At 47.4% G+C, this 27730-nt stretch overlaps 1 protein-coding gene across 1 annotated transcript in view; it reads left to right on the top strand.

Annotated features, from left to right (window-relative positions):
• The window catches only part of LOC106575145 (thyrotropin receptor), a 36704-nt gene extending 32627 nt beyond the window's left edge, over window positions 1–4077 (top strand). Inside the window, exons 10-11 of the mRNA XM_045723680.1 lie at window positions 1575–2868; window positions 3349–4077. Of these exons, the coding sequence (XP_045579636.1) occupies window positions 1575–2868; window positions 3349–3489 (1435 nt within the window). The 3' untranslated portion in view covers window positions 3490–4077. The remainder of the gene's footprint in view (window positions 1–1574; window positions 2869–3348) is intronic.
• The last annotated feature ends 23653 nt before the right edge of the window (window positions 4078–27730 follow it).

The raw sequence follows: 27730 nt of genomic DNA, 5'->3' as shown, positions 1-27730 counted from the left end.
CATCTATTTTGTGTAGTGCACCAGTCCCTTCTGCAGCAAAGCACCCCCACAACATGATGCTGCCACCCTGTGCTTCAGAGTTGGGATGGTGTTCTTCGGCATGCAAGCCTCCCCCTTTTTCCTCCAAACATAACGATGATCATTATGGCCAATCAGTTCTGTTTCTGTTTCATCAGACCAGAGGACATTTTTCCAAAAAGTACAATCTTTGTCCCCATGTGCAGTTGCAAACCGTAGTCTTGGAGCAGTGGCTTCTTCCATGCTGAGCGGCCTTTCAGGTTATGTCGATATAGGACTCGTTTTACTGTGGATATAGATACTTTTGTATCTGTTTTCTCCAGCATCTTCACAAGGTCCTTTGCTGTTGTTCTGGTATTGATTTGCACTTTTCGCACCAAAATACATTCATCTCTCGGAGACAGAACGCGTCTCCTTCCTGAGCGGTATGACGGCTGTGTGGTCCCATGGTGTTTATACGTGCGTACTATTGTTTGTACAGATGAACGTGGTACCTTCAGGCATTTGGAAATTGCTCCCAAGGATGAACCAGACTTTCTGAGGTCCTGGCTGGTTTATTTAGATTTTCCCACGATGTCAAGCAAAGAGGCACTGAGTTTGAAGGTAATACGTCCACAGGTACACCTCCAATTGATTCAAATTATGTCAATTAGCCTATCAGAAGCTTCTAAAGCCATGACATCATTTTCTTGATTTTTCCAAGCTGTTTAAAGGCACAGTCAACTTAGTGTATGTAAACTTCTGACGCACTGGAATTATGATACAGTGAATTATAAGTGATAAAGTCTGTCTTTAAATAATTGTTGGAAAAATGACTTGTGTCATGCACAAATTGGATGTCCTAACCAATTTGCCAAAACTGTAGTTTGTTAACATGAAATTTGTGGAGTGGTTGAAAAATGAGTTTTACTGACTCCAACCTAAGTGTATGTAAACTTCCGACATCAACTGTAGACTGGTTTTTGGAGAGGTGCAGGGGGCTGCCACACTGGACACTCAGGCAGCTTTGTTGTGGGGGGGGTTACATGCCTTGCTCAAGGGAACAACAGTAAGCAATTACAGCTAGGATTTGATACCAGCATCCCTTTGGTTGCCAGCTCATTTCCTGCCAGATTTGGTGGCTCTCGTGTTGAGAGAATGCCAAAAGTATGCAAAGCTGTCATCAAGGCAAAGGGTGGCTACCTTGAAGAATCTAAAATCTAAAATATATTTTGATTTGTTTCATCTTTTTTTGTTACTACATGATTCCATATGCCTTATTTCATAGTTTTGATGTATTCACTATAATTCTACAATGTAGAAAATAGTACAAATTAAGAAAAACCCTTGAATGAGTAGGCGTCTCCAAACTTTTGACTGGTATTGTATAACAAGAGACAATTCTTTATGTAGTAAAAAACGGGTTAGCATGACTAATTTTGTAATCTTCCACCACAAATCTGATGGGTGTCGGAAACTTCCTTCTTGTGCTTTTTGAGGTGGAACGATTCTATACTGATTTAACTTATTAACCTCATTGTATGGGACCATGCTCATGTAGATATTTCATCTTCTAGACACGTGGAGTCCGTCATTTGCAACCTGACCAGATCTACAAGACGACAGCGATCAACTAGGCCCTCTGGATCCCCCTCTGAGGCCTACGAGGGGCAGCACCCCCAGCACCCTCATCCCACCTGCAGCAACCCCTCCCCCCGAGACCCCCAGCACCTCCATCCCACCAGAAGCAGCCCCTCCCACCGAGACCCCCAGCACCTCCATCCCACCAGAAGCAGCCCCTCCCCCCGAGACCCCCAGCACCATCATTCCACCAGAATCAGCCCCTCCCATCGAGACCCCCAGCACCTTCATCCCACCAGCAGCAACCTCTCCCCCCGAGACCCCCAGCACCATCATCCCACCAGCAGCAGCCCCTTCCCCTACGACTACCAATACTACTACGATAACTACAGCTGTCCCCCCTCCGGTGAGTGCTTCTACATAGTATTCCCTACGGAGGGCCCAGACGAAGGCTTTGACTACACCCTGTGCGATGACGACAGAGAAGACCAGGGTGTCCCCTGCACCCCTCTGCCCGATGCCTTCAACCCCTGTGAGGACGTGATGAGCCTGGGCTTCCTGCGGGTGTCTGTTTGGCTGGTTAGTTTGCTTGCCGTTCTGGCTAACCTCTTGGTCCTGTTCATCCTGCTGACCAGCCACTACAAACTGACCATCACCCGCTTCCTCCTGTGCAACCTGGCCATGGCAGATCTCTTCATGGGCGTGTACCTCTTGCTCATCGCGTCTGTGGACCTCTACACGCGCTCCCAGTACCACCACTATGCCATCGACTGGCAGACTGGTGCCGGATGCCAACTGGCTGGGGTGTTCACAGTGTTCGCCAGCGAGCTGTCGGTCTACACGCTGACTGCCATTACTCTCCAGCGCTGGCACGCCATCACCTTCGCCATGAGGCCCGAGAGGAAAGTGCGACTACGCCACATAGTGGTGCTAATGCTAGCCGGATGGCTGATGTGCCTGGTGTTAGCTGTGCTACCGCTAGCTGGTGTTAGCAGCTACCAGAGGGTTAGCATTTGCTTGCCCATGGACACAGACTCAACCGCGGCCATGGTCTACGTTGTCACCCTGCTAATGCTGAACGTGCTCGCATTCTTGTTGGTGAGCGTGTGCTACGTACACATCTACTGCATGGTGCACAACCCACAGCACCCGTCGAGCCGAGGGGACGCCAGCATGGCCAAACGCATGGCCGTGCTTATCTTCACCAATTTCCTGTGTCTGGCACCCATTTCCTTCTATGGCCTGTCTGCTGCGCTGCACCACCCACTCATCACCGTCACCGACTCCAAGGTCCTCCACATCACTCCTTTTTTTAATCCATTTATTCATCCTCTCATCATCCATCCATCCTATCATCATCCATCCATCCTCTCATCATCATCCATCCTATCATCATCCATCCATCCTCTCATCATTATCTATCCTATCATCATCCATCCATCCTCTCATCATCATCCATCCTATCATCATCCATCCATCCTATCATCATCCATCCATCCTATCATCATCCATCCATCCTCTCATCATTATCTATCCTATCATCATCCATCCATCCTATCATCATCCATCCATCCTATCATCATCCATCCATCTTATCATCATCATCATCCATCCTCTCTTTACCATCAGCGTCATCCATCATCATCCATCCATTCTCTCATCATCATCATCATCATCATCAATCCTCTCATCTTCATCATCAACTTAATAAATCTGCTCATCATCATCCTCATTTATTGACTCATCTTTTTATCTGTCTATCTCTTCCAGGTGCTGCTGGTGCTATTTTACCCATTGAACTCATGTGCCAACCCCTTCCTGTACGGTATCCTGACGCGAGCCTTCCACGGGGACGTCTTGATTCTGCTGAGCCGCTTGGGGCTGTGTCAACGTCAGGCCCAGCTCTTCTGAGGAGCGCAGTCCAACGTGGGCAGCCCCACAGGGGGCAAGAGGCGCCAAGGGGTCCCCCGTCTTGGAGCCCACATACTCCAGATCCTGGAGCTCCACAAGAGGCAGAAACCGTCAAGACACCAAGGAGCAGGTCATCGAACTGGAGGGTCCCAACATGATGCCAAGCACCAGGGAGGAATACAACCACAGCTGAGAGGCTGGATTTTGTTGGTTTTCCAGTTGAACGGTGGTTCCCGTACCTGTCAGACAGACAAAACCATGTTTCAGGTCCCAATTAAGGGCTGGATTCAATCCATATTGCGGAAGTATCACGGACGGTCTGCATTCAAATGTAAAGGTAATTTTTGTATGAGCCGACATATGCAGCATTTATAGTGAATGCGGTCTCTGTGAACGCGGGTACATTGCCTTTAAATTTTAATGTGTATCTTTCGCGATACTTCCACAATATGGATTGAATTGAGCCCTTAGTCTTTATCCGTGATCTAAGCTTGAATGGTCATGATGACCAACCAGGAATTGTAAATTGAGGAATTGGACATGGAATGGAAATGCCCCTTTAATTTAAATATTGTGTATGTTTTTAAATTCATGTTGTATATTGCATTTCTGAGTTAACAAGAATGAAACTGAAGCAGAGGTGCTACTCACCTTGTTTGAGGAACATTGCAGAGAACCAACTAGAGGTGTGTAGTAGAGAACCAACTAGAGGTGTGTAGGAGAGAACCAACTAGAGGTGTGTAGTAGAGAACCAACTAGAGGTGTGTAGTAGAGAACCACCTAGAGGTGTGTAGTAGAGAACCAACTAGAGGTGTGTAGTAGAGAACCAGCATGAATCCTCGGACTGTCTAACTAAGTGTGTTCGGTATTGAATTTTTGCAGGGGCTTTACGGGGGCTCTCGTACCACGTGGAATTTGAATTGTGTGCCCTCATAATTTACATGGATGAAATTGACAGCAAAGCTATAGGCTTCTGTAGGGCTAAACCTGCAGAGTCGATGTATCCGCTTCAAAACGTTTTAATTATAGTCTATGCCCAGGCTTTTTTTGTCATGTTAAATATTGGCCACTATCGGGAGCCACCCTCAGTAATACCCACATACATTTGTAACGGTCACTTTACTTACATTTACATTTTAATTATTTATCAGACACTCTTATCAAGAGTGACTTACAGTTAGTGCATTCATCTTAAGATAGCTAGGTGGGACAACCACATACATATCACAGGCATAGAAATGACATTTTTACTCAATAATGTAGCTATCAGTAGAGTCAGAGCCAGAAGGTCTTGTAGTGGATACGAGCTTCGACTGGAAGCCAGTGGAGTGTGCGGAGAAGCAGGGTGACATGAGAGAACTTTAGAAAGTTGAAAACCAGGGGTTTGATGGCACAAGCAGGGAGCCCAGCCAACAGTGAGTTGCAGTAGTCCAGACGGGAGATGACAGGTGCCTGGATTAGGACCTGCACCGCTTCCTGTGTGAGGTAGGGTCGTACTCTACGGATGTTGTAGAGCATGAACCTGCAGGAGTGAGTCACTGCTTTGATGTTTTACAGAGAACGACACAGTGTTGTCCAGGGTCACGCCAAGGTTCTTTACACTCTGGGAGGGCGACACTGGAGTTGTCAACCGTGATGGAGAGGTCTTCTTCAATTTGTACCTTTAGCATCATACCTTTAACCTTTCTTTCCTCTGTCACGTCTGTGTCATTGTTCCTGAGGCTCACTAGCATTAGTGGATTATATTAGGCTAACGTTGTGTAGTAATTTAGGACATGTAGCCCATTTTGAATCATTATGGAACTCAGACCACCACATAGCAGGTTAAACCTGGAACCTGGCTAACGGTTCACAACGACTGGAACGTTGCCATACAGTTCCATGATTGGTGAGAATTAGGGTAGATTTATAGGACTATTGTTCAACCCCAATTTACATTTTTGATCCACCTTCCAATATTATATGGATTGAATTTGAATATGATAACTTTCAGGATGAATCAAACCACTGTGTTTTTTATTCATCAATATATTTCTTGCGTAAATGATCTCAAAGCCAGTTTTATTTCATGAATTATACATACTATCCTAACCCTAAAATGTCCCTAAATAATGTACAAAATCAGTGTCTACAGAGACAAATATGCATAGATGGCATTCTTTCATTGATCCCTATTTTTTGAACCCATTCTCCCCCCAAAAATGTTGTGTGTGTTGACAACATTCAAATTAAAATGTATACCGTATTTAAAGGGATGGCTTAAAATAAATGTACTGAAATCCCTACTGAATGAAAACTCCACGAGAAAATCTGTTGGCCAGCAAGTGGGAGGGTTTTCAGCAGTTGAATGCCATTTATTCGGCATGCAAAATGGAACCACGCCTGCAAATCCTGTTATGTACTTTCATAAGGTAAGTCTCAATACAAACTACAGAGAAGTGCGTAATAAATTTCCCAATCCTTCCCTTTATGAACACAGGTGAGAAAGTGAAGGTGAGAAAGTGAGGTTCAAAAATCATACCCCCCCAAGACATGTGTTTTGTATGGTCTTTATTCTATACAAGAGCGCGTTAATGTTGATTAACATCACTGTGTAGCATGCATACATCTCCATTCAGTGCATAGTAAGTAATGCCTAACTTGGCTCACTCGTACTATATGGTATCACAGTCAGATACACATATCAGCGGCGCCATCTATTGGCTTGGCAACATCTCATAACGTCTTCCTTCACACAACAAATGAAGATAACTCCTCATAAACTCATAAACAGGAGAACTGGGGTTAGACCCTTGCCAGTGAAAACATTACACTGGTAACAAAAACATATAACTGTGTTCTTATTTAAAGTACTTTCAATAAGCATCAACTTTTAAGTCAATAAGTAGGCTACCCTCTTATATATAGAATCTTTTAGATTAAACAAAAGTCTCTGGAGTATCTCACAGGCGGCCTGATATTTGCCTGGTGCTGGTGTGTCTCAGAGTAGCACTACCGTTCAAAAGTTTGGGGTCACTTAGAAATGTCCTTGTTTTCGAAAGAAAAGCACATTTGTTTGTCCATTAAAATAAAATAAAATTGATCAGAAATACAGCGTAGACATTGTTAATGTTGTAAATGACTATTGTAGCTGGAAACAGCAGATTTTTTTATGGAATATCTACATAGGCGTACAGAGGCTCATTATCAGCAACCATCACTCCTGTGTTCCAATGGCATGTTGTGTTAGCTAATCCAAGTTTATCATTTGAAAAGGCTAATTTATCATTAGAAAACCCTTTTGCAATTATGTTAGCACAGCTGAAAACTGTTGTCCTGATTAAAGAAGCAATAAAACTGGCCTTCTTTAGACTAGTTGAGTATCTGGACCATCACCATTTCTGGGTTCGATTACAGCCTCAAAATGATGACCTCAGTGGATGTGGTGCTTGGGGTGTCGACGTGATGTAACACATGGCTGTGGTTCACATGTAGTAGGCTGAGCTGTTCACACGTGTCAGGTGACAGCAGAGGAAGCTGGGATGTCTCCATAACCTGACATTTTATATGAAACATTTTTCCATCATTATCTGATTTGAGATTGCATTCTCCTGTTGGCTTTATCAGTGTGCCATCATATAGCTTGAGTGTAGCTTTGCTGGGTTGGAGAACTGGATTGTCGTGGTCACGCCCTGACCATAGAGAGCCTTTTTATTCTCTATTTTGGTTAGGTCGGGGTGTGACTGGGGGGGGGGGGTTTCTATCTAGTCGTTCTGTTTCTATGTTGGCCTGGTATGGTTCCCAATCAGAGGCAGCTGTTTATCGTTGTCTCTGATTGGGGATCGTATTTAGGCAACCATTTCCCCACTATGTTTTGTGGGATCTTGTTTATGTGTGAGTGCCTGTGAGCACTGCAGTAGCGTCACGTTACGTTTTGTTTGGATTTTTGTGCTGTTCACCTATAATTAAAAGATGTCGAACCGATTCCACGCTGCACTTTGGTCCGAATGTTCCTATGACGTCCGTGACAGTCGTCTTGCATGACTCGCTGTACAGTAGGTTGCCATAGCTTATGGCATTCACTTTTGATGCTCTGTCTAGTTGACATTTCATTCTATGGCTGGGGTCATATGTCAATGGCTCATCACTGAGTGGAGCTAGCTTAAGGTTAATTAAAAAAAAAAATGTTTTGCCTGGTCTCTCACAGAATTAACCTGTGAGATGTAACACATTATTGTTCAACCTTCTATTGCATCTGTTGTTTGGTCATTTGACTCATTATCTTCCTCTACATCAGTGGTTCCCAAACTTTTTATAGTCCCGTACCCCTTCAAACATTCAACCTCCAGCTGCATACCCCCTCTAGCACCAGGGTCAGCGCACTCTCAAATGATGTTTTTTGGCATCATTGTAAGCCTGCCTCGCACACACTATATGATACGTTTGTGTGAGTTTTTGAGTGTGAGTTTTTGTCACAACCCGGCTCGTGAGAAGTGACAGGATCAGAGCATAAATAATAATAATCAATAATTTTGCTCTTTATTTAGCCATCTTACATATAAAACCTTATTTGTTCATCGAACATTGTGAATAACTCACCACAGGTTAATGAGAATGGTGTGCTTGAAAGGATGTACATAGCTCTGCAATGTTGGGTTGTATTGGAGAGAGTCTCAGTCTTAAATCATTTTCCACACACAGTATGTACCTGTATTTAGTTTTCATGCTAGTGAGGGCCAAGAATCCACTCTCAAAGGGCATCAGTGTCTTAACAGCGCGATTTGCTAAGGCAAGAAACTCTGAGTGCAGCCCTATCCAGGAGTCTGGCAGTGGCTTCTAATTAAATTCAATTTTCATAGAACAGCTTGTTGCAATTTTGATGAGGCTCTCTTGTTCAGATATCAGTAAGTGGACTGGAGGCAGGTCATGAAAGGGATAATGAATCCAGTTGTTTGTATCCTCCATTTCGGGAAAGTACCTGCATAATTGCGCACCCAACTCACTCAGGTTCTTTCCTATATCACATTTGACATTGTCCGTAAGCTTGAGTTCATTTGCACATAAAAAATCATACAATGATGGAAAGACCTGTGTGTTGTCCTTGTTATGCAGACAAAAAAAGAGCTCCAACTTCTTAATCATAGCCTCAATTTTGTCCTGTACATTGAATATAGTTGCGGAGAGTCCCTGTAATCCTAGATACCGATCATTCAGGCGAGAAAAAACATCACCCAGATAGGCCAGTCGTGTTAGAAACTCGTCATCATGCAAGTGGTCAGACAAGTGAAAATTATGTTCAGTAAAGAAAACTTTAAGTTTGTCTCTCAATTAAAAAGAAACGTTTCAATACTTTGCCCCTTGATAACCTGCACACTTCTGTGAAGCTGGAGACTCATATCTCCCTCACTAGCTTTAATCACCAGCTGTCAGAGCAGCTCACAGATCACTACACCTGTACATAGCCCATCTGTAAATAGCCCATCCAACTACCTCATCCCCATACTGTATTTATTTATTTATCTTGCTCCTTGGCACCCCAGTATCTCTACTTGTACATTCATCTTCTGCACATCTATCACTCCAGTGTTTAATTTGCTATATTGTAGTTACTTCGCCACTACGACCTATTTATTGCCTTACCTCCCTTAACTTACCTCATTTGCACACACTGTATATAGACTTTTTTCTACTGTATTATTGACTGTATGTTTGTTTATTCCATGTGTAACTCTGTGTTGTTGTATGTGTCGAACTACTTTGCTTTATCTTGGCCAGGTCGCAGTTGTAAATGAGAACTTGTTCTCAACTAGCTTACCTGGTTAAATAATGGTGAAATAAAAAATAAATAAAAATGTTACATGGTCGCTGCCCATATCATTGCATAATGCAGGAAATACACGAGTATCTGTAGTGTCCAAAAAGTCTTTCAAGCTGTCAGGCATTCCCTTGGCAGCAAGAGCCTCTCAGAGGATGCTGCAGTGTACCCAAGTAGCGTAGGGAGCAACTGCTTGCACGCGCGTTACCACTCCACTATGTCTCCCTGTCATGGCTTTTGCGCGATCAGTACAGATGCCAACACAGCTTGACCACCAAGATCCATTTGATGTCACAAAGCTGTCCAGTACTTAAAAAATATCCTCTCCTGTTGTCCTGGTTTCCAGTGGTTTGCAGATGTATTCCTTAATTGACCCCCCACAAACGTAACAAACATATACCAGGAGCTGTGCCAGGCCCGCCATGTCTGTTGACTCATCCAGCTGTAACATATAATTCACTGGCTTGTATGCGAAGCAGTAATTGTTTCAAAACATCTCCTGCCATGTCACTGATGTGTCGTGAAACACTGTTGTTTGATGAAGGCATTGTCTGTATAGTTTTTGGGGCCATTTCCCCCAGAATTGTCTCAGCCATATCCGCGGCAGCAGGAAGAATTAAGTCCTCTACAATAGTATGGGGCTTGTCTGTCCTAGCCACTCGGTAGCTCATCATATAAGACGCTTCTAGCCCCTTCCTATTAATGGTATCTGTTGCTTTTATACATGTCTTACTTCTCAAAAGTCTTCTTTATTCTCGCTAAAAAAAAATCCTTATTTTTCAAATTGTCATGTTTCGTTTCTAAATGTTTCCCACGAGAGAGTAACGGTTAATGTGATTGGATGTTAATTATTTGACTAGGCTACCTGTATTTGACATTGTGTTGTTATTTCGCTGAACACTAGATGGTTACATTTTATTTTTGGCAGTGAAACGAGGCTACTCAGGCGAGAAAAAAACCTCACCAAAATGTACAGCCCCTTTGGAAAATATATAAATGGACTGTTTGAAAATGTGAAGATTTTTTGGGGAATGTGAATCACATTTTTATTTGGCGTACCCCCGACAGCATTGCGCGTACCCCCCCAGTCTGGGAATACCTGCTCTAATAGATTGAGTTGAGGTTTGTGTTGTGCTTGTTTACAAACTCTGGCAAAATGGTTTCATTTGCCACATGCTTTACAGGTGACACCGTATGCTGGGCATTTGACTTTGGCATGTACTGAACCACAGTAATGACAGGTTAAGTCGTTTGGCATTCTATGTTTGTTATTATCCCCTGTCTACGACAGACAGATACACATAACAGCAGCGCCATCTATTGGCTTGGCGACATCTCGTAACAACATGCTAACCTCTCGCCCTTTCCAATAACAGGAGGTTAGCATGTCATGGGTGTATGATCTTTGACCCTCTAACTTTATCACGCATCATTATTCATCATTATTCTGGATTATCAGTAATCATAGTAGCATCCAAATTAATGTAGTATTTAGAACCATTATATACTTATTTACAATAAAAGTGACTCCAAAATGACACAATACCTTTACCATGCATTCCTATTGGGCACAAAACTATCTGAGACAACCAGAACGAACTGTATGCATTCAAAAAGTTTGTAGTCGCAAGTTGGATGTAGTCATTGCGTGCTAGGAATATGGGATCAAATAAACTTTTGACTATTGTATTTATAAGAATATTTAGGGTTGTCAATCATTTTGACCTCTACCTTTTTGAGCAAAAATGTATTACTTGTGAAACAACTTCTCTTTATCTGAAGCAATTATATTAGTATAAAAAAATATAATTTCCCCCATGCATTTGAACAAACAATATAGATCAGTATTATTGCTCATCTTTATTAAGGGTGTCAATAGTTGTCAATAATTTCAGATAACACTGTATATTAATACAGAGCACCCACTCTTCCAAAACAACTGGTGGAGAGTTCAAAAATCTGAAAAAGCAATACTAAAAATAAAAATATATATTTAGTTGTTTTTTTCAGTTTGAAGTATCAACACGTTCATCAAATATGCTGTACCTCTTTAGCGGTCTTGAGTTCTCCAGTTGGGTCTGTGGAGAGGAACAGATTATATCTTCATTGTGTTGCATGTGTAACAGTGTAGGTTCCGTCCCTCTCTTCGCCCCAACCCGGGCTCGAACCAGGGACCCTTGCACACATCAACAACTGACACCCACCGAAGCATCGTTACCCATCGCGCCACAAAAGCCGCGACCCCTTGCAACGCAAGGGGAAACCCTACTTCAAGTCTCAGAGCGAGTGACATCACTGATTGAAATGCTATTAGCGCTACTAACTAGCCATTTCACATCGGTTACACTCACCCCCCCTTTGACCTCCTCCTTTTCCGCAGCAACCAATGTAACAGTGTAGGTTCCGTCCCTCTCTTCGCCCCAACCTGGGCTCGAACCAGGGACCCTTGCACACATCAACAACTGACACCCACCGAAGCATCGTTACCCATCGCGCCACAAAAGCCGCAGCCCTTGCAACGCAAGGGGAAACCCTACTTCAAGTCTCAGAGCGAGTGACGTCACTGATTGAAATGCTATTAGCGCGCACCACCGCTAACTAACTAGCCATTTCACATCGGTTACACATGGGGGGGATTATTATTGGAACAATTTACAGATTTCTCTGAAATGAGATGTTCTGTCCCCCCTCGGTCAGTTCAGAGAAGTGATCAGAGACCTCTATGTTGATAAATGTGTCTGTTTTTCTTCATATATTTTGTAATTTTGTATATGTTTGATGTATTTATTTATCTTCTATAAAAGAGATACTAGTCTCAGTATTAATTCCCTGTCAAAATAAATGTTGAATAAACAAATAAAATGTACAGGTTGCAACTACTAATATAAACAGTTGCAAATTACAAAACACAAAACCTTGTTACCATGACAGACTGATCCCATGTCCCTGAATACATCTATTCAGGGTACAAGTACACAAAATCAGAGCACAATCAATTACAGTACCTATAAGGAAGTTGTCATGAAGAACAGAAATTCCATAGAATTGCCAGACTGCATCAGTTATTGTGGTTGATTCATTTACTTTGAAGTTGACGTTTTTGTAAAACCATTGAAATGTACTTGGCTTATACAACAGGCTTTTGTTAGAAAATCGATCTTTGAGGTCTCAAAAGAGTGGAAAAAGTCGAAATATAAGAATTAAAAATGCTCTATTGTACGTCATTCTCTGGACTCATTTCCATCCAGATCTGTATTTACCCAAAAATAAGATCTTTATTTTTACTGTCTCAGAGACCGTTAAGACAGACATTCTATTTTCTAACATTCCACTCAGGACTTACTCTATTTTATAGGTACAAAATGTAATGAATTGTCTCATACAGTTATAAACAAAACCTTTTTTAGAAAAAAACTATCCTAGTAGAAAAGCTATTAACAGTATATAATAACTCATGTTTTATTGTAACAAGAACACATTGTGCCAACCTAAACAGCAACAATCCCCCTTATCGATACATTTGTTGAGTTTGATTTATTGCGCTGTTGAGAACCAAATTCCCTCTGCAAGAGATGTTTCGAGATGCTTAAACTAGGGCACACAGAACACTTTTTTGCACACAATGTACCATCTGAAAGATGAAAGTAACCTACAGTAGTAACCAGCTAACAGCAGGTGAAAACAGTTCACATCTGTGTGTAGACCTATAGACAATGTCCAGTGCAGCATATACAGTATTTCAATTGTTGTTCATACAGTATCTCGTTCACAATGAGTCAATGAGTCAATATTAGTAGTATGGATGCACATTGTACATGTAAAACAAAAAATAAACTTTACAAAGCATGATCCCTAAAAAGAGATGAATTAATACAAAAAAATTCTGCAATTTTCATTATATTACCAAGTATAGCCAAAAGAAAAACGATGTTCTAATCAACGTATTACAACTCTGTCTGCAGCGTAAAGCTGGGACAATAAACCGAAAATTATCAAGACCATACCAATCACTTATCACAGGCATTTTGCTTATATTGTTCATTATGAGAAGTAGCCTATACTAGAAAAATGTGAAGTTAGAAATGAAATAGGTTTTCTAATGTGGGTGATTGTTAATGGGACAATTTATGGCTACAACCATCAAACTAGTTGTAGTTTAAAGGATAGCAGTTTTATAGCTCATCTTATGCTACACATTTTGCAATGAGGCTGAGAGAATTTATCATTTTTAAAGCTACACTAAACAAAAATATAGACGCAACATGTAAAGTGTTGGTCCCATGTTTCAAGAGCTGAAATTAAAGATTGCATATATTTTCCATTAGCACAAAAAGCTTTTCCCTCAAATGTTGTGCACACATTTATTTACATCCCTGTTAGTGAGCATTTCTCATTTGCCAAGATAATCCATCCACCTGACAGGTGTGGCATATCAAGAAGCTGATTAAACAGCATGATCATTACTCAGGTGCACCTTGTGCTGGAGACAATAAAAAGACACTAAAATGTGCAGTTTTGTCACACAACACAATGCTACAGATGTCTCAAGTTGAGGGAGCGTTCCAATTGGAATGATGACTACAGGAATGTCCACCAGAGCTGTTATCAGATAATTTAATGTTAATTTCTGTACCACAAGCCACCTCCATCATCGTTTTAGTGAATTTTTCAGTACGTCCAACCGGCCTCACATCCGCAGATCATGTAACCATGCCAGCCCAGGACCTCCACATCTGCAGGATTGTCTGAGACCAGCCACCCAGACAGCTGATGAAACTGTGTGTTTGCACAACCAAAGAATTTCTGCACGAACTGTCAGAAACAGTCTCAGGGAAGCTCATCTGCATGTAGAGAAGGGGGGGCACCTTCATATTGGCTGGCTTCCAACAATAGCTGAATTTGCAAAGCTAGCGAGCACCAATTCAGTTTCAGTTGTGTTTGCTATAATCTTTGCTACCCGGGTTAAATAAAGGTGAAATAAAATAAATAAATAAAAGTTCCCTTGCGACAATTTAGCTTTTGCAACGAGACCATGAAATATATTTAAGACAATGGTAGAAGAGAGTGTAGTTCTGTTCAGTTTGGACTTCAGTTTATCGCCAACCTTATCACAGGGACTTTGAAGCACTAACTTACATCATCTGCATGCTGATCTTGGAATAAATTGACGATAGCAAAGATTCCATCTTTGACGATGCCACATAAATGGAATAGGTACTAGCTAGCTTAACCTCTTGACGGTCGCCTAGGATAGGGGGCGCCACAGCGCATTTTCAAAAAAATTAGTGCCCATTTTAAACGGCCTACTACTCAAACTCAGAGGCTAGGATATGCATATAATTAATACTTGTCGATAGAAAACACCATAAAGTTTCTAAAACTGTTTGAATGGTGTCTGTGAGTATAACAGAACTCATATGGCAGTCAAAACCCCGAGACAGATCGAAACAGGAAGTGGAATTCTGAATTGCGAACTCAACTTCATCACGTTGCCTATTAATCACACCGTGAGCTATGGTTCATTGAGCACCTCCTATTGCTTCCACTAGATGTCCCCAGTCTTTACAAAGTGATTTGAGTCTCCTACTGTGAAAACTGACAGAATGACACGTTGTGGAACGTGGTCACACGGAGAGGGTCATCACCATTATGACGCCGGCGCCCCTGGTTACCCTCCCCTTTCGAAACGTTTTGAAACACAATGCAATCGTCCTCCTCGAATCTTATTGGAGCTCTGGTTGAAAAACGCCCTAAAGATTTATGTTATACAACGTTTGACATGTTTGAACGAACGTAAATAAGAAAAAAATGCATTTTGTTGAAAGAGTAGCCCCGCGCACGTCGGAACTTTTGGTGCAGCCTTCAGAACGCGCTAACAACAACAAGCTAATGGAACATAAAGGCTGAACTTTTTCGAACGAAAATACATTTGTTGTGGACCTGGGATTTCTGGAAGTGCCTAAGGATGAAGATAATCAAAGGTAAGGGATTATTGACAATAGTATACATGACTAGATTTCATATGCGAATGTTCCAAGATGGCTAGCCTATTGCTATTGCTAGCCTATTGTTCTGAGTATCGCATCCCCTTTTATCGCAAAGTGTGATTACCCAGTAAAGTTATTTTTAAATCTGGCATTACAGGTGCTTTCAAGAGATATTCATCTATAAATCTTAGAATGACAATATTACATTTTAAAAATGTTTTCGAATAGTAATTTAGTAAATTGTAGCGCTGTTTCATCGGATGCATTTGAGGGAAAATAGTTAGTCAACGTTACGCACCGATGTAAAATGCTGTTTTTATATATAAATATGAACTTTATCGAACAAAAGAATGCATGTATTGTGTAACATGATGTCCTAGGTGTGTCATCTGATGAAGATTGTCAAAGGTTAGTGCTGCATTTAGCTGTTTTTTGGTTATTTGTGATGCATGTGGTTGGTCGGAAAATGGCTATGTGGCTACTTTTACGATATACTCCTCTAACATAATCTAATGTTTTGCTTTTGCTGTAAAGCCTTTTTGAAATCGGACAACGTGGTTCGATTCAGGAGAGGTGTATCTATAAAACGCTATAATTTGAAAAATAAATTGAAAAAAAAAAATATTTAATTTTGTTATGCTAATGGTGATAGGATTTTTCGCTGGATGTCCGTCCCGTATGGGACGGAGGCCGCACAGGGGTTAATAGTTAATATTTGCGCGCTAGCTCTGCATATTCAGCTAGTGTGTGTGCGCGATTGACTAGATTAACCTCACGTCAGTTACGTTCATTGAGTGCCTTTCAGACTGTAGATACAACCCCTCTGTTACCTTGCCAACTAAGGAACTGGCAGTGGATCAAACCATTGTGAGGCAAAGGGTGGGGGGTCGCAATCTTTTGAAACTTAAAAACGCGCTATTAAGTGTCTATAATCAGCACAATTGCTTTCATTGCGTATTATTAATATTATTTAAATTACATAGTTATGTTTCAGTGATATATTGGGGGGGACAAATCATATTTTTCCCAGGATGGGGGGGTCGTGTCCCCCCCGTCCCCCCCGGGATTTCCGCCCCTGAGGTTTCAAGGTCTACTCTGCATGAAAGGAGCCCCGCCTGGGCTCTTCAATATAACACTTTGATAAAAGATCCTCAAAGCTCTATTATGCAAACTAATATCAGCCCCTTTTAAATCTATTGAGAATTGTGTGGATGGCAAATGATCACTGAAGCAAACACATACTGTAGAAGCACGTTAGCTATCATGAGCCATACAGTGCATGAAATCCACTCTATGGCTCAGACTGTAGTGACTGTTCTACTAAGGGCACTTACTTCAATAATCTCAAAGCCCAGAGTGGTATTCTACGAAGCAAGCTACATCTACTCAGGGTTTTCTAACTTTAACCAGCTTCAGTTAGCTTCACATTCCAGCTCAGTCTTCATCCGTACTATGACGGTGGATATTGCTCGTCCACCTGCCACTAACTAGCAGGCTTGTAACTGTGCATACATGCTGCACATGGCGAGTCGAACGCCAAACTATTAATTGAGACAATACTGAACCTTCAATCCGACGGGACGATTTAGTGACGCATTTTTATTTTTGTCTTAATCAACATGAATGAGTCATGCATGAGAGACAGCATGGTCAGACAGGCCTGGGGGGACAGGAGGGACAGCATGGTCAGGTAGGCCTGGGGGGACAGGAGAGACAACATAGCTTCAGGAAGTAGCGGTCCTGAGGGTGCTGCAGCACCCCCTGAAAAATCGGAATAAAAAAATTAATAAACAATATTGTTAGGGTTTGACCAACTATTTGAGTTCATATCCTATATAATATAACAATTTGTTTGCATAACATATATAATATAACACAGATGCTATAATAATGAGTATATAAACTATAGATAATTGAGTACTGCTATACGATAGAGGAAGTGGCTCATGTGATGGTGGGTCATGTGGAAAGAATGCTGATGCTGTAGAAACAGGATTGTCTGTAGAATAATAGCAATAACAGGATATGGGTGAAAGGTATATGCAGGGGGGTGTAAGGGTTTTAGAGAACTGTGCATTGTGCAGTCACAAGATGAGACATCCGCCAGAGACAACAGCTACGCCAGGAAACAGGAGTGCGTCTAGAGGTTGGGACCAACCTGCACTCCAACGAAAGGCTGGAATAAGTCTAAACCATATTCTAGCCTCTACTATGACAGGCCCTCATGGAGAGGAAACTAAGTCTGTCCAGTATTTAAGGAAGAACTTGTGATGTCATTACTAGTTCTCTGTCTGCCCTGCGTGGTGTTATAGGGATCCCGTATATTCGAGCCACACATTTACCATTCAAGTGTTTGCATTAATTAAAGTACAAAGAAAGCAGTAGTTACTATGTGCTGACTATTTTGTTCTGATACCAGATTCGAATTGGCGCAACTTAACAATATGTTTAATACATTCACAAAAGTAGTGCACTGGGCCTTCACTAGTCCTGTATTAGCTGACCGATATAGCCGTCTGTAGCGCAGGTTCCCACACATCTTCCCATGGCTATGTAAATCCACCTATTTCACTTTTGCATGTAAAAAAACGAATGACCACTGCTGCACATGCTGCCACAGTTTTGAACAGATTAGAATATGCCATTTAGAAGGAGCAGCCAACTACCGAAACAGATGAGTGCACAGGGAGAATGAAACGCATTATCTAATTATCTAACTGGGGATAGCTAGCAAACATAATGTCACAAAGCATGATGTACTTGTCAGGTAACTTTCATTCTGCTCCTCACAGCTGGTTGATATAGATCCCCCCCCCCTCCATGTCCTGTTCCTCTAGGCTGGTTGATATAGACCCCCCCCCCCTCCATGTCCTGGTCCTCTAGGCTGGTTGATATAGACCCCCCCCTCCATGTCCTGGTCCTCTAGGCTGGTTGATATAGACCCCCCCCCTCCATGCCCTGCTCCTCTGGGCTGGTTGATATAGACCCCCCCCCTCCATGTCCTGGTCCTCTAGGCTGGTTGATATAGACCCCCCCCTCCATGTCCTGTTCCTCTGGGCTGGTTGATATAGACCCCCCCTCCATGTCCTGTTCCTCTGGGCTGGTTGATATAGACCCCCCCTCCATGTCTTGGTCCTCTAGGCTGGTTGATATAGACCCCCCCCCTCCATGTCCTGTTCCTCTGGGCTGGTTGATATAGACCCCCCCTCCATGTCCTGTTCCTCTGGGCTGGTTGATATAGACCCCCCCTCCATGTCCTGTTCCTCTGGGCTGGTTGATATAGACCCCCCCTCCATGTCCTGTTCCTCTGGGCTGGTTGATATAGACCCCCCCTCCATGTCCTGGTCCTCTAGGCTGGTTGATATAGACCCCCCCCCCCTCCATGTCCTGTTCCTCTGGGCTGGTTGATATAGACCCCCCCCTCCATGTCCTGTTCCTCTGGGCTGGTTGATATAGACCCCCCCTCCATGTCCTGTTCCTCTGGGCTGGTTGATATAGGCCCCCCCCTCTCCATGTCCTGTTCCTCTAGGCTGGTTGATATAGACCCCCCCCCCCTCCATGCCCTGCTCCTCTGGGCTGGTTGATATAGACCCCCCACCATGTCCTGTTCCTCTGGGCTGGTTGATATAGGCACCCCCCTCTCCATGTCCTGTTCCTCTAGGCTGGTTGATATAGACCCCCCCCCTCCATGTCCTGGTCCTCTAGGCTGGTTGATATAGACCCCCCCCCCTTCCATGTCCTGTTCATCTGGGCTGGTTGATATAGACCCCCCTCCATGTCCTGTTCCTCTGGGCTGGTTGATATAGACCCCCCCCCTCCATGTCCTGTTCCTCTAGGCTGGTTGATATAGACCCCCCCTCCATGTCCTGTTCCTCTGGGCTGGTTGATATAGACCCCCCCCCTCCATGTCCTGTTCCTCTAGGCTGGTTGATATAGACCCACCCCTCCATGTCCTGTTCCTCTGGGCTGGTTGATATAGGCCCCCCCCCTCCATGTCCTGTTCCTCTAGGCTGGTTGATATAGACCCCCCCCTCCATGTCCTGGTCCTCTAGGCTGGTTGATATAGACCCCCCCCTCCATGTCCTGGTCCTCTAGGCTGGTTGATATAGACCCCCCCTCCATGTCCTGTTCCTCTGGGCTGGTTGATATAGACCCCCCCTCCATGTCCTGTTCCTCTGGGCTGGTTGATATAGGCCCCCCCTCCATGTCCTGTTCCTCTAGGCTGGTTGATATAGACCCCCCCCCTCCATGTCCTGGTCCTCTAGGCTGGTTGATATAGACCCCCCTCCATGTCCTGTTCCTCTGGGCTGGTTGATATAGGCCCCCCCCTCCATGTCCTGTTCCTCTAGGCTGGTTGATATAGACCCCCCCCCCTCCATGCCCTGCTCCTCTGGGCTGGTTGATATAGACCCCCCCCTCTCCATGTCCTGGTCCTCTAGGCTGGTTGATATAGACCCCCCCCCTCCATGTCCTGTACCTCTGGGCTGGTTGATATAGACCCCCCCTCCATGTCCTGTTCCTCTAGGCTGGTTGATATAGACCCCCCCCCTCCATGCCCTGCTCCTCTGGGCTGGTTGATATAGACCCCCCCTCTCCATGTCCTGGTCCTCTAGGCTGGTTGATATAGACCCCCCCTCCCCCTCCATGTCCTGTTCATCTGGGCTGGTTGATATAGACCCCCCCTCCATGTCCTGTTCCTCTGGGCTGGTTGATATAGACCCCCCCCTCCATGTCCTGTACCTCTGGGCTGGTTGATATAGACCCCCCCCTCCATGTCCTGTTCCTCTGGGCTGGTTGATATAGACCCCCCCTCCATGTCCTGTTCCTCTAGGCTGGTTGATATAGACCCCCCCCTCCATGCCCTGCTCCTCTGGGCTGGTTGATATAGACCCCCCTCCATGTCCTGGTCCTCTAGGCTGGTTGATATAGACCACCCCCCCCTCCATGTCCTGTTCCTCTGGGCTGGTTGATATAGACCCCCCTCCATGTCCTGTTCCTCTGGGCTGGTTGATATAGACCCCCCTCCATGTCCTGTTCCTCTGGGCTGGTTGATATAGACCCCCCCCTCCATGTCCTGTTCCTCTGGGCTGGTTGATATAGACCCCCCCCTCCATGTCCTGTTCCTCTGGGCTGGTTGATATAGACCCCCCCCCCTCCATGTCCTGTTCCTCTAGGCTGGTTGATATAGACCCACCCCCTCCATGTCCTGTTCCTCTGGGCTGGTTGATATAGGCCCCCCCCTCCATGTCCTGTTCCTCTAGGCTGGTTGATATAGACCCCCCCCCTCCATGTCCTGGTCCTCTAGGCTGGTTGATATAGACCCCCCCCCTCCATGTCCTGGTCCTCTAGGCTGGTTGATATAGACCCCCCCTCCATGTCCTGTTCCTCTGGGCTGGTTGATATAGACCCCCCCTCCATGTCCTGTTCCTCTGGGCTGGTTGATATAGGCCCCCCCTCCATGTCCTGTTCCTCTAGGCTGGTTGATATAGACCCCCCCCTCCATGTCCTGGTCCTCTAGGCTGGTTGATATAGACCCCCCCTCCATGTCCTGTTCCTCTGGGCTGGTTGATATAGGCCCCCCCCTCCATGTCCTGTTCCTCTAGGCTGGTTGATATAGACCCCCCCCCCTCCATGCCCTGCTCCTCTGGGCTGGTTGATATAGACCCCCCCTCTCCATGTCCTGGTCCTCTAGGCTGGTTGATATAGACCCCCCCCTCCATGTCCTGTACCTCTGGGCTGGTTGATATAGACCCCCCTCCATGTCCTGTTCCTCTAGGCTGGTTGATATAGACCCCCCCCCCCTCCATGCCCTGCTCCTCTGGGCTGGTTGATATAGACCCCCCCCTCTCCATGTCCTGGTCCTCTAGGCTGGTTGATATAGACCCCCCCTCCCCCTCCATGTCCTGTTCATCTGGGCTGGTTGATATAGACCCCCCTCCATGTCCTGTTCCTCTGGGCTGGTTGATATAGACCCCCCCCCTCCATGTCCTGTACCTCTGGGCTGGTTGATGTAGACCCCCCCCTCCATGTCCTGTGCCTCTAGGCTGGTTGATATAGACCCCCCCCCTCCATGCCCTGCTCCTCTGGGCTGGTTGATATAGACCCCCCCCTCCATGTCCTGGTCCTCTAGGCTGGTTGATATAGACCACCCCCCCCCCTCCATGTCCTGTTCCTCTGGGCTGGTTGATATAGACCCCCCCTCCATGTCCTGTTCCTCTGGGCTGGTTGATATAGACCCCCCCTCCATGTCCTGTTCCTCTGGGCTGGTTGATATAGACCCCCCTCCATGTCCTGTTCCTCTGGGCTGGTTGATATAGACCCCCCCCCTCCATGTCCTGTTCCTCTAGGCTGGTTGATATAGACCCCCCCTCCATGTCCTGGTCCTCTAGGCTGGTTGATATAGACCCCCCCCTCCATGTCCTGGTCCTCTGGGCTGGTTGATATACACCCCCCCTCCATGTCCTGTTCCTCTGGGCTGGTTGATATAGACCCCCCCTCCATGTCCTGTTCCTCTGGGCTGGTTGATATAGACCCCCCCTCCATGTCCTGTTCCTCTGGGCTGGTTGATATAGACCCCCCTCCATGTCCTGTTCCTCTAGGCTGGTTGATATAGACCCCCCCTCCATGTCCTGGTCCTCTAGGCTGGTTGATATAGACCCCCCCTCCATGTCCTGTTCCTCTGGGCTGGTTGATATAGACCCCCCCCTCCATGTCCTGGTCCTCTAGGCTGGTTGATATAGACCCCCCCCCTCCATGTCCTGTTCCTCTGGGCTGGTTGATATAGACCCCCCCTCCATGTCCTGTTCCTCTAGGCTGGTTGATATAGACCCCCCCTCCATGTCCTGTTCCTCTGGGCTGGTTGATATAGACCCCCCCCTCCATGTCCTGTTCCTCTAGGCTGGTTGATATAGACCCCCCCCTCCATGTCCTGGTCCTCTAGGCTGGTTGATATAGACCCCCCCCCTCCATGTCCTGGCCCTCTGGGCTGGTTGATATACACCCCCCCTCCATGTCCTGTTCCTCTGGGCTGGTTGATATAGACCCCCCTCCATGTCCTGTTCCTCTGGGCTGGTTGATATAGACCCCCCCTCCATGTCCTGTTCCTCTGGGCTGGTTGATATAGACCCCCCCTCCATGTCCTGTTCCTCTAGGCTGGTTGATATAGACCCCCCCCCCTCCATGTCCTGTACCTCTGGGCTGGTTGATGTAGACCCCCCCCCCTCCATGTCCTGTGCCTCTAGGCTGGTTGATATAGACCCCCCCCTCCATGCCCTGCTCCTCTGGGCTGGTTGATATAGACCCCCCCTCCATGTCCTGGTCCTCTAGGCTGGTTGATATAGACCACCCCCACCCCCCTCCATGTCCTGTTCCTCTGGGCTGGTTGATATAGACCCCCCTCCATGTCCTGTTCCTCTGGGCTGGTTGATATAGACCCCCCCTCCATGTCCTGTTCCTCTGGGCTGGTTGATATAGACCCCCCCCCTCCATGTCCTGTTCCTCTAGGCTGGTTGATATAGACCCCCCCCTCCATGTCCTGGTCCTCTAGGCTGGTTGATATAGACCCCCCCCTCCATGTCCTGGTCCTCTGGGCTGGTTGATATACACCCCCCTCCATGTCCTGTTCCTCTGGGCTGGTTGATATAGACCCCCCCTCCATGTCCTGTTCCTCTGGGCTGGTTGATATAGACCCCCCCTCCATGTCCTGTTCCTCTGGGCTGGTTGATATAGACCCCCCTCCATGTCCTGTTCCTCTAGGCTGGTTGATATAGACCCCCCCCCTCCATGTCCTGGTCCTCTAGGCTGGTTGATATAGACCCCCCCTCCATGTCCTGTTCCTCTGGGCTGGTTGATATAGACCCCCCCCTCCATGTCCTGGTCCTCTAGGCTGGTTGATATAGACCCCCCCCTCCATGTCCTGTTCCTCTGGGCTGGTTGATATAGACCCCCCCTCCATGTCCTGTTCCTCTAGGCTGGTTGATATAGACCCCCCCCTCCATGTCCTGTTCCTCTGGGCTGGTTGATATAGACCCCCCCCTCCATGTCCTGTTCCTCTAGGCTGGTTGATATAGACCCCCCCTCCATGTCCTGGTCCTCTAGGCTGGTTGATATAGACCCCCCCTCCATGTCCTGGTCCTCTGGGCTGGTTGATATACACCCCCCTCCATGTCCTGTTCCTCTGGGCTGGTTGATATAGACCCCCCTCCATGTCCTGTTCCTCTGGGCTGGTTGATATAGACCCCCCCTCCATGTCCTGTTCCTCTGGGCTGGTTGATATAGACCCCCCCTCCATGTCCTGTTCCTATAGGCTGGTTGATATAGACCCCCCCCTCCATGTCCTGGTCCTCTAGGCTGGTTGATATAGACCCCCCCTCCATGTCCTGTTCCTCTGGGCTGGTTGATATAGACCCCCCCCTCCATGTCCTGGTCCTCTAGGCTGGTTGATATAGACCCCCCCCTCCATGTCCTGTTCCTCTGGGCTGGTTGATATAGAACCCCCCCCTCCATGTCCTGTTCCTCTAGGCTGGTTGATATAGACCCCCCCCTCCATGTCCTGTTCCTCTGGGCTGGTTGATATAGGCCCCCCCCTCCATGTCCTGTTCCTCTAGGCTGGTTGATATAGACCCCCCCCTCCATGTCCTGGTCCTCTAGGCTGGTTGATATAGACCCCCCCCCTCCATGTCCTGTTCCTCTGGGCTGGTTGATATAGACCCCCCCTCCATGTCCTGTTCCTCTGGGCTGGTTGATATAGACCCCCCCTCCATGTCCTGTTCCTCTGGGCTGGTTGATATAGACCCCCCCCCATGCCCTGCTCCTCTGGGCTGGTTGATATAGACCCCCCCTCCATGTCCTGTTCCTCTGGGCTGGTTGATATAGACCCCCCCCCCATGCCCTGCTCCTCTGGGCTGGTTGATATAGACCCCCCTCCATGTCCTGTTCCTCTGGGCTGGTTGATATAGACCCCCCCTCCATGTCCTGTTCCTCTGGGCTGGTTGATATAGACCCCCCCTCCATGTCCTGTTCCTCTGGGCTGGTTGATATAGACCCCCCCCTCCATGTCCTGTTCCTCTGGGCTGGTTGATATAGACCCCCCCTCCATGTCCTGGTCCTCTGGGCTGGTTGATATAGACCCCCCTCCATGTCCTGTTCCTCTGGGCTGGTTGATATAGACCCCCCCCCCTCCATGTCCTGTTCCTCTGGGCTGGTTGATATAGACCCCCCCCTCCATGTCCTGGTCCTCTGGGCTGGTTGATATACACCCCCCCTCCATGTCCTGTTCCTCTGGGCTGGTTGATATAGACCCCCCCTCCATGTCCTGTTCCTCTGGGCTGGTTGATATAGACCCCCCCTCCATGTCCTGTTCCTCTGGGCTGGTTGATATAGACCCCCCCTCCATGTCCTGTTCCTCTAGGCTGGTTGATATAGACCCCCCCCTCCATGTCCTGGTCCTCTAGGCTGGTTGATATAGACCCCCCCTCCATGTCCTGTTCCTCTGGGCTGGTTGATATAGACCCCCCCCCTCCATGTCCTGGTCCTCTAGGCTGGTTGATATAGACCCCCCCCCTCCATGTCCTGTTCCTCTGGGCTGGTTGATATAGACCCCCCTCCATGTCCTGTTCCTCTAGGCTGGTTGATATAGACCCCCCCTCCATGTCCTGTTCCTCTGGGCTGGTTGATATAGACCCCCCCCTCCATGTCCTGTTCCTCTAGGCTGGTTGATATAGACCCCCCCTCCATGTCCTGGTCCTCTAGGCTGGTTGATATAGACCCCCCCCCTCCATGTCCTGGTCCTCTGGGCTGGTTGATATACACCCCCCTCCATGTCCTGTTCCTCTGGGCTGGTTGATATAGACCCCCCCTCCATGTCCTGTTCCTCTGGGCTGGTTGATATAGACCCCCCCTCCATGTCCTGTTCTTCTGGGCTGGTTGATATAGACCCCCCCTCCATGTCCTGTTCCTCTAGGCTGGTTGATATAGACCCCCCCCTCCATGTCCTGGTCCTCTAGGCTGGTTGATATAGACCCCCCCCTCCATGTCCTGTTCCTCTGGGCTGGTTGATATAGACCCCCCCTCCATGTCCTGGTCCTCTAGGCTGGTTGATATAGACCCCCCCCTCCATGTCCTGTTCCTCTGGGCTGGTTGATATAGAACCCCCCCCCTCCATGTCCTGTTCCTCTAGGCTGGTTGATATAGACCCCCCCTCCATGTCCTGTTCCTCTGGGCTGGTTGATATAGGCCCCCCCTCCATGTCCTGTTCCTCTAGGCTGGTTGATATAGACCCCCCCTCCATGTCCTGGTCCTCTAGGCTGGTTGATATAGACCCCCCCCCTCCATGTCCTGTTCCTCTGGGCTGGTTGATATAGACCCCCCCCCTCCATGTCCTGTTCCTCTGGGCTGGTTGATATAGACCCCCCTCCATGTCCTGTTCCTCTGGGCTGGTTGATATAGACCCCCCCCCATGCCCTGCTCCTCTGGGCTGGTTGATATAGACCCCCCCTCCATGTCCTGTTCCTCTGGGCTGGTTGATATAGACCCCCCCCCATGCCCTGCTCCTCTGGGCTGGTTGATATAGACCCCCCTCCATGTCCTGTTCCTCTGGGCTGGTTGATATAGACCCCCCCTCCATGTCCTGTTCCTCTGGGCTGGTTGATATAGACCCCCCCTCCATGTCCTGTTCCTCTGGGCTGGTTGATATAGACCCCCCCCTCCATGTCCTGTTCCTCTGGGCTGGTTGATATAGACCCCCCCCCTCCATGTCCTGTTCCTCTGGGCTGGTTGATATAGACCCCCCCTCCATGTCCTGTTCCTCTGGGCTGGTTGATATAGACCCCCCCTCCATGTCCTGTTCCTCTGGGCTGGTTGATATAGACCCCCCCTCCATGTCCTGTTCCTCTGGGCTGGTTGATATAGACCCCCCCCTCCATGTCCTGTTCCTCTAGGCTGGTTGATATAGACCCCCCCTCCATGTCCTGGTCCTCTAGGCTGGTTGATATAGACCCCCCCCCTCCATGTCCTGGTCCTCTGGGCTGGTTGATATACACCCCCCTCCATGTCCTGTTCCTCTGGGCTGGTTGATATAGACCCCCCCTCCATGTCCTGTTCCTCTGGGCTGGTTGATATAGACCCCCCTCCATGTCCTGTTCCTCTGGGCTGGTTGATATAGACCCCCCCTCCATGTCCTGTTCCTCTAGGCTGGTTGATATAGACCCCCCCCTCCATGTCCTGGTCCTCTAGGCTGGTTGATATAGACCCCCCCCTCCATGTCCTGTTCCTCTGGGCTGGTTGATATAGACCCCCCCTCCATGTCCTGGTCCTCTAGGCTGGTTGATATAGACCCCCCCCTCCATGTCCTGTTCCTCTGGGCTGGTTGATATAGACCCCCCCTCCATGTCCTGTTCCTCTAGGCTGGTTGATATAGACCCCCCCTCCATGTCCTGTTCCTCTGGGCTGGTTGATATAGACCCCCCCCTCCATGTCCTGTTCCTCTAGGCTGGTTGATATAGACCCCCCCTCCATGTCCTGGTCCTCTAGGCTGGTTGATATAGACCCCCCCCTCCATGTCCTGGTCCTCTGGGCTGGTTGATATACACCCCCCTCCATGTCCTGTTCCTCTGGGCTGGTTGATATAGACCCCCCCTCCATGTCCTGTTCCTCTGGGCTGGTTGATATAGACCCCCCTCCATGTCCTGTTCCTCTGGGCTGGTTGATATAGACCCCCCCTCCATGTCCTGTTCCTCTAGGCTGGTTGATATAGACCCCCCCCTCCATGTCCTGGTCCTCTAGGCTGGTTGATATAGACCCCCCCTCCATGTCCTGTTCCTCTGGGCTGGTTGATATAGACCCCCCCTCCATGTCCTGGTCCTCTAGGCTGGTTGATATAGACCCCCCCCCTCCATGTCCTGTTCCTCTGGGCTGGTTGATATAGAACCCCCCCCCCTCCATGTCCTGTTCCTCTAGGCTGGTTGATATAGACCCCCCCCCCTCCATGTCCTGTTCCTCTGGGCTGGTTGATATAGGCCCCCCCCTCCATGTCCTGTTCCTCTAGGCTGGTTGATATAGACCCCCCCCTCCATGTCCTGGTCCTCTAGGCTGGTTGATATAGACCCCCCCCCCCCTCCATGTCCTGTTCCTCTGGGCTGGTTGATATAGACCCCCCCCTCCATGTCCTGTTCCTCTGGGCTGGTTGATATAGACCCCCCCTCCATGTCCTGTTCCTCTGGGCTGGTTGATATAGACCCCCCCCATGCCCTGCTCCTCTGGGCTGGTTGATATAGACCCCCCCTCCATGTCCTGTTCCTCTGGGCTGGTTGATATAGACCCCCCCCATGCCCTGCTCCTCTGGGCTTGTTGATATAGACCCCCCTCCATGTCCTGTTCCTCTGGGCTGGTTGATATAGACCCCCCCCCTCCATGTCCTGTTCCTCTGGGCTGGTTGATATAGACCCCCCCCCCTCCATGTCCT

The sequence above is a fragment of the Salmo salar genome, chromosome ssa09, assembly GCF_905237065.1.
Source record: "Salmo salar chromosome ssa09, Ssal_v3.1, whole genome shotgun sequence".
NCBI classification, from domain to species: domain Eukaryota; kingdom Metazoa; phylum Chordata; class Actinopteri; order Salmoniformes; family Salmonidae; genus Salmo; species Salmo salar.
Note: the sequence above shows the minus strand (reverse complement) of the source record. Positions and strands in the feature narration are given on the sequence as shown.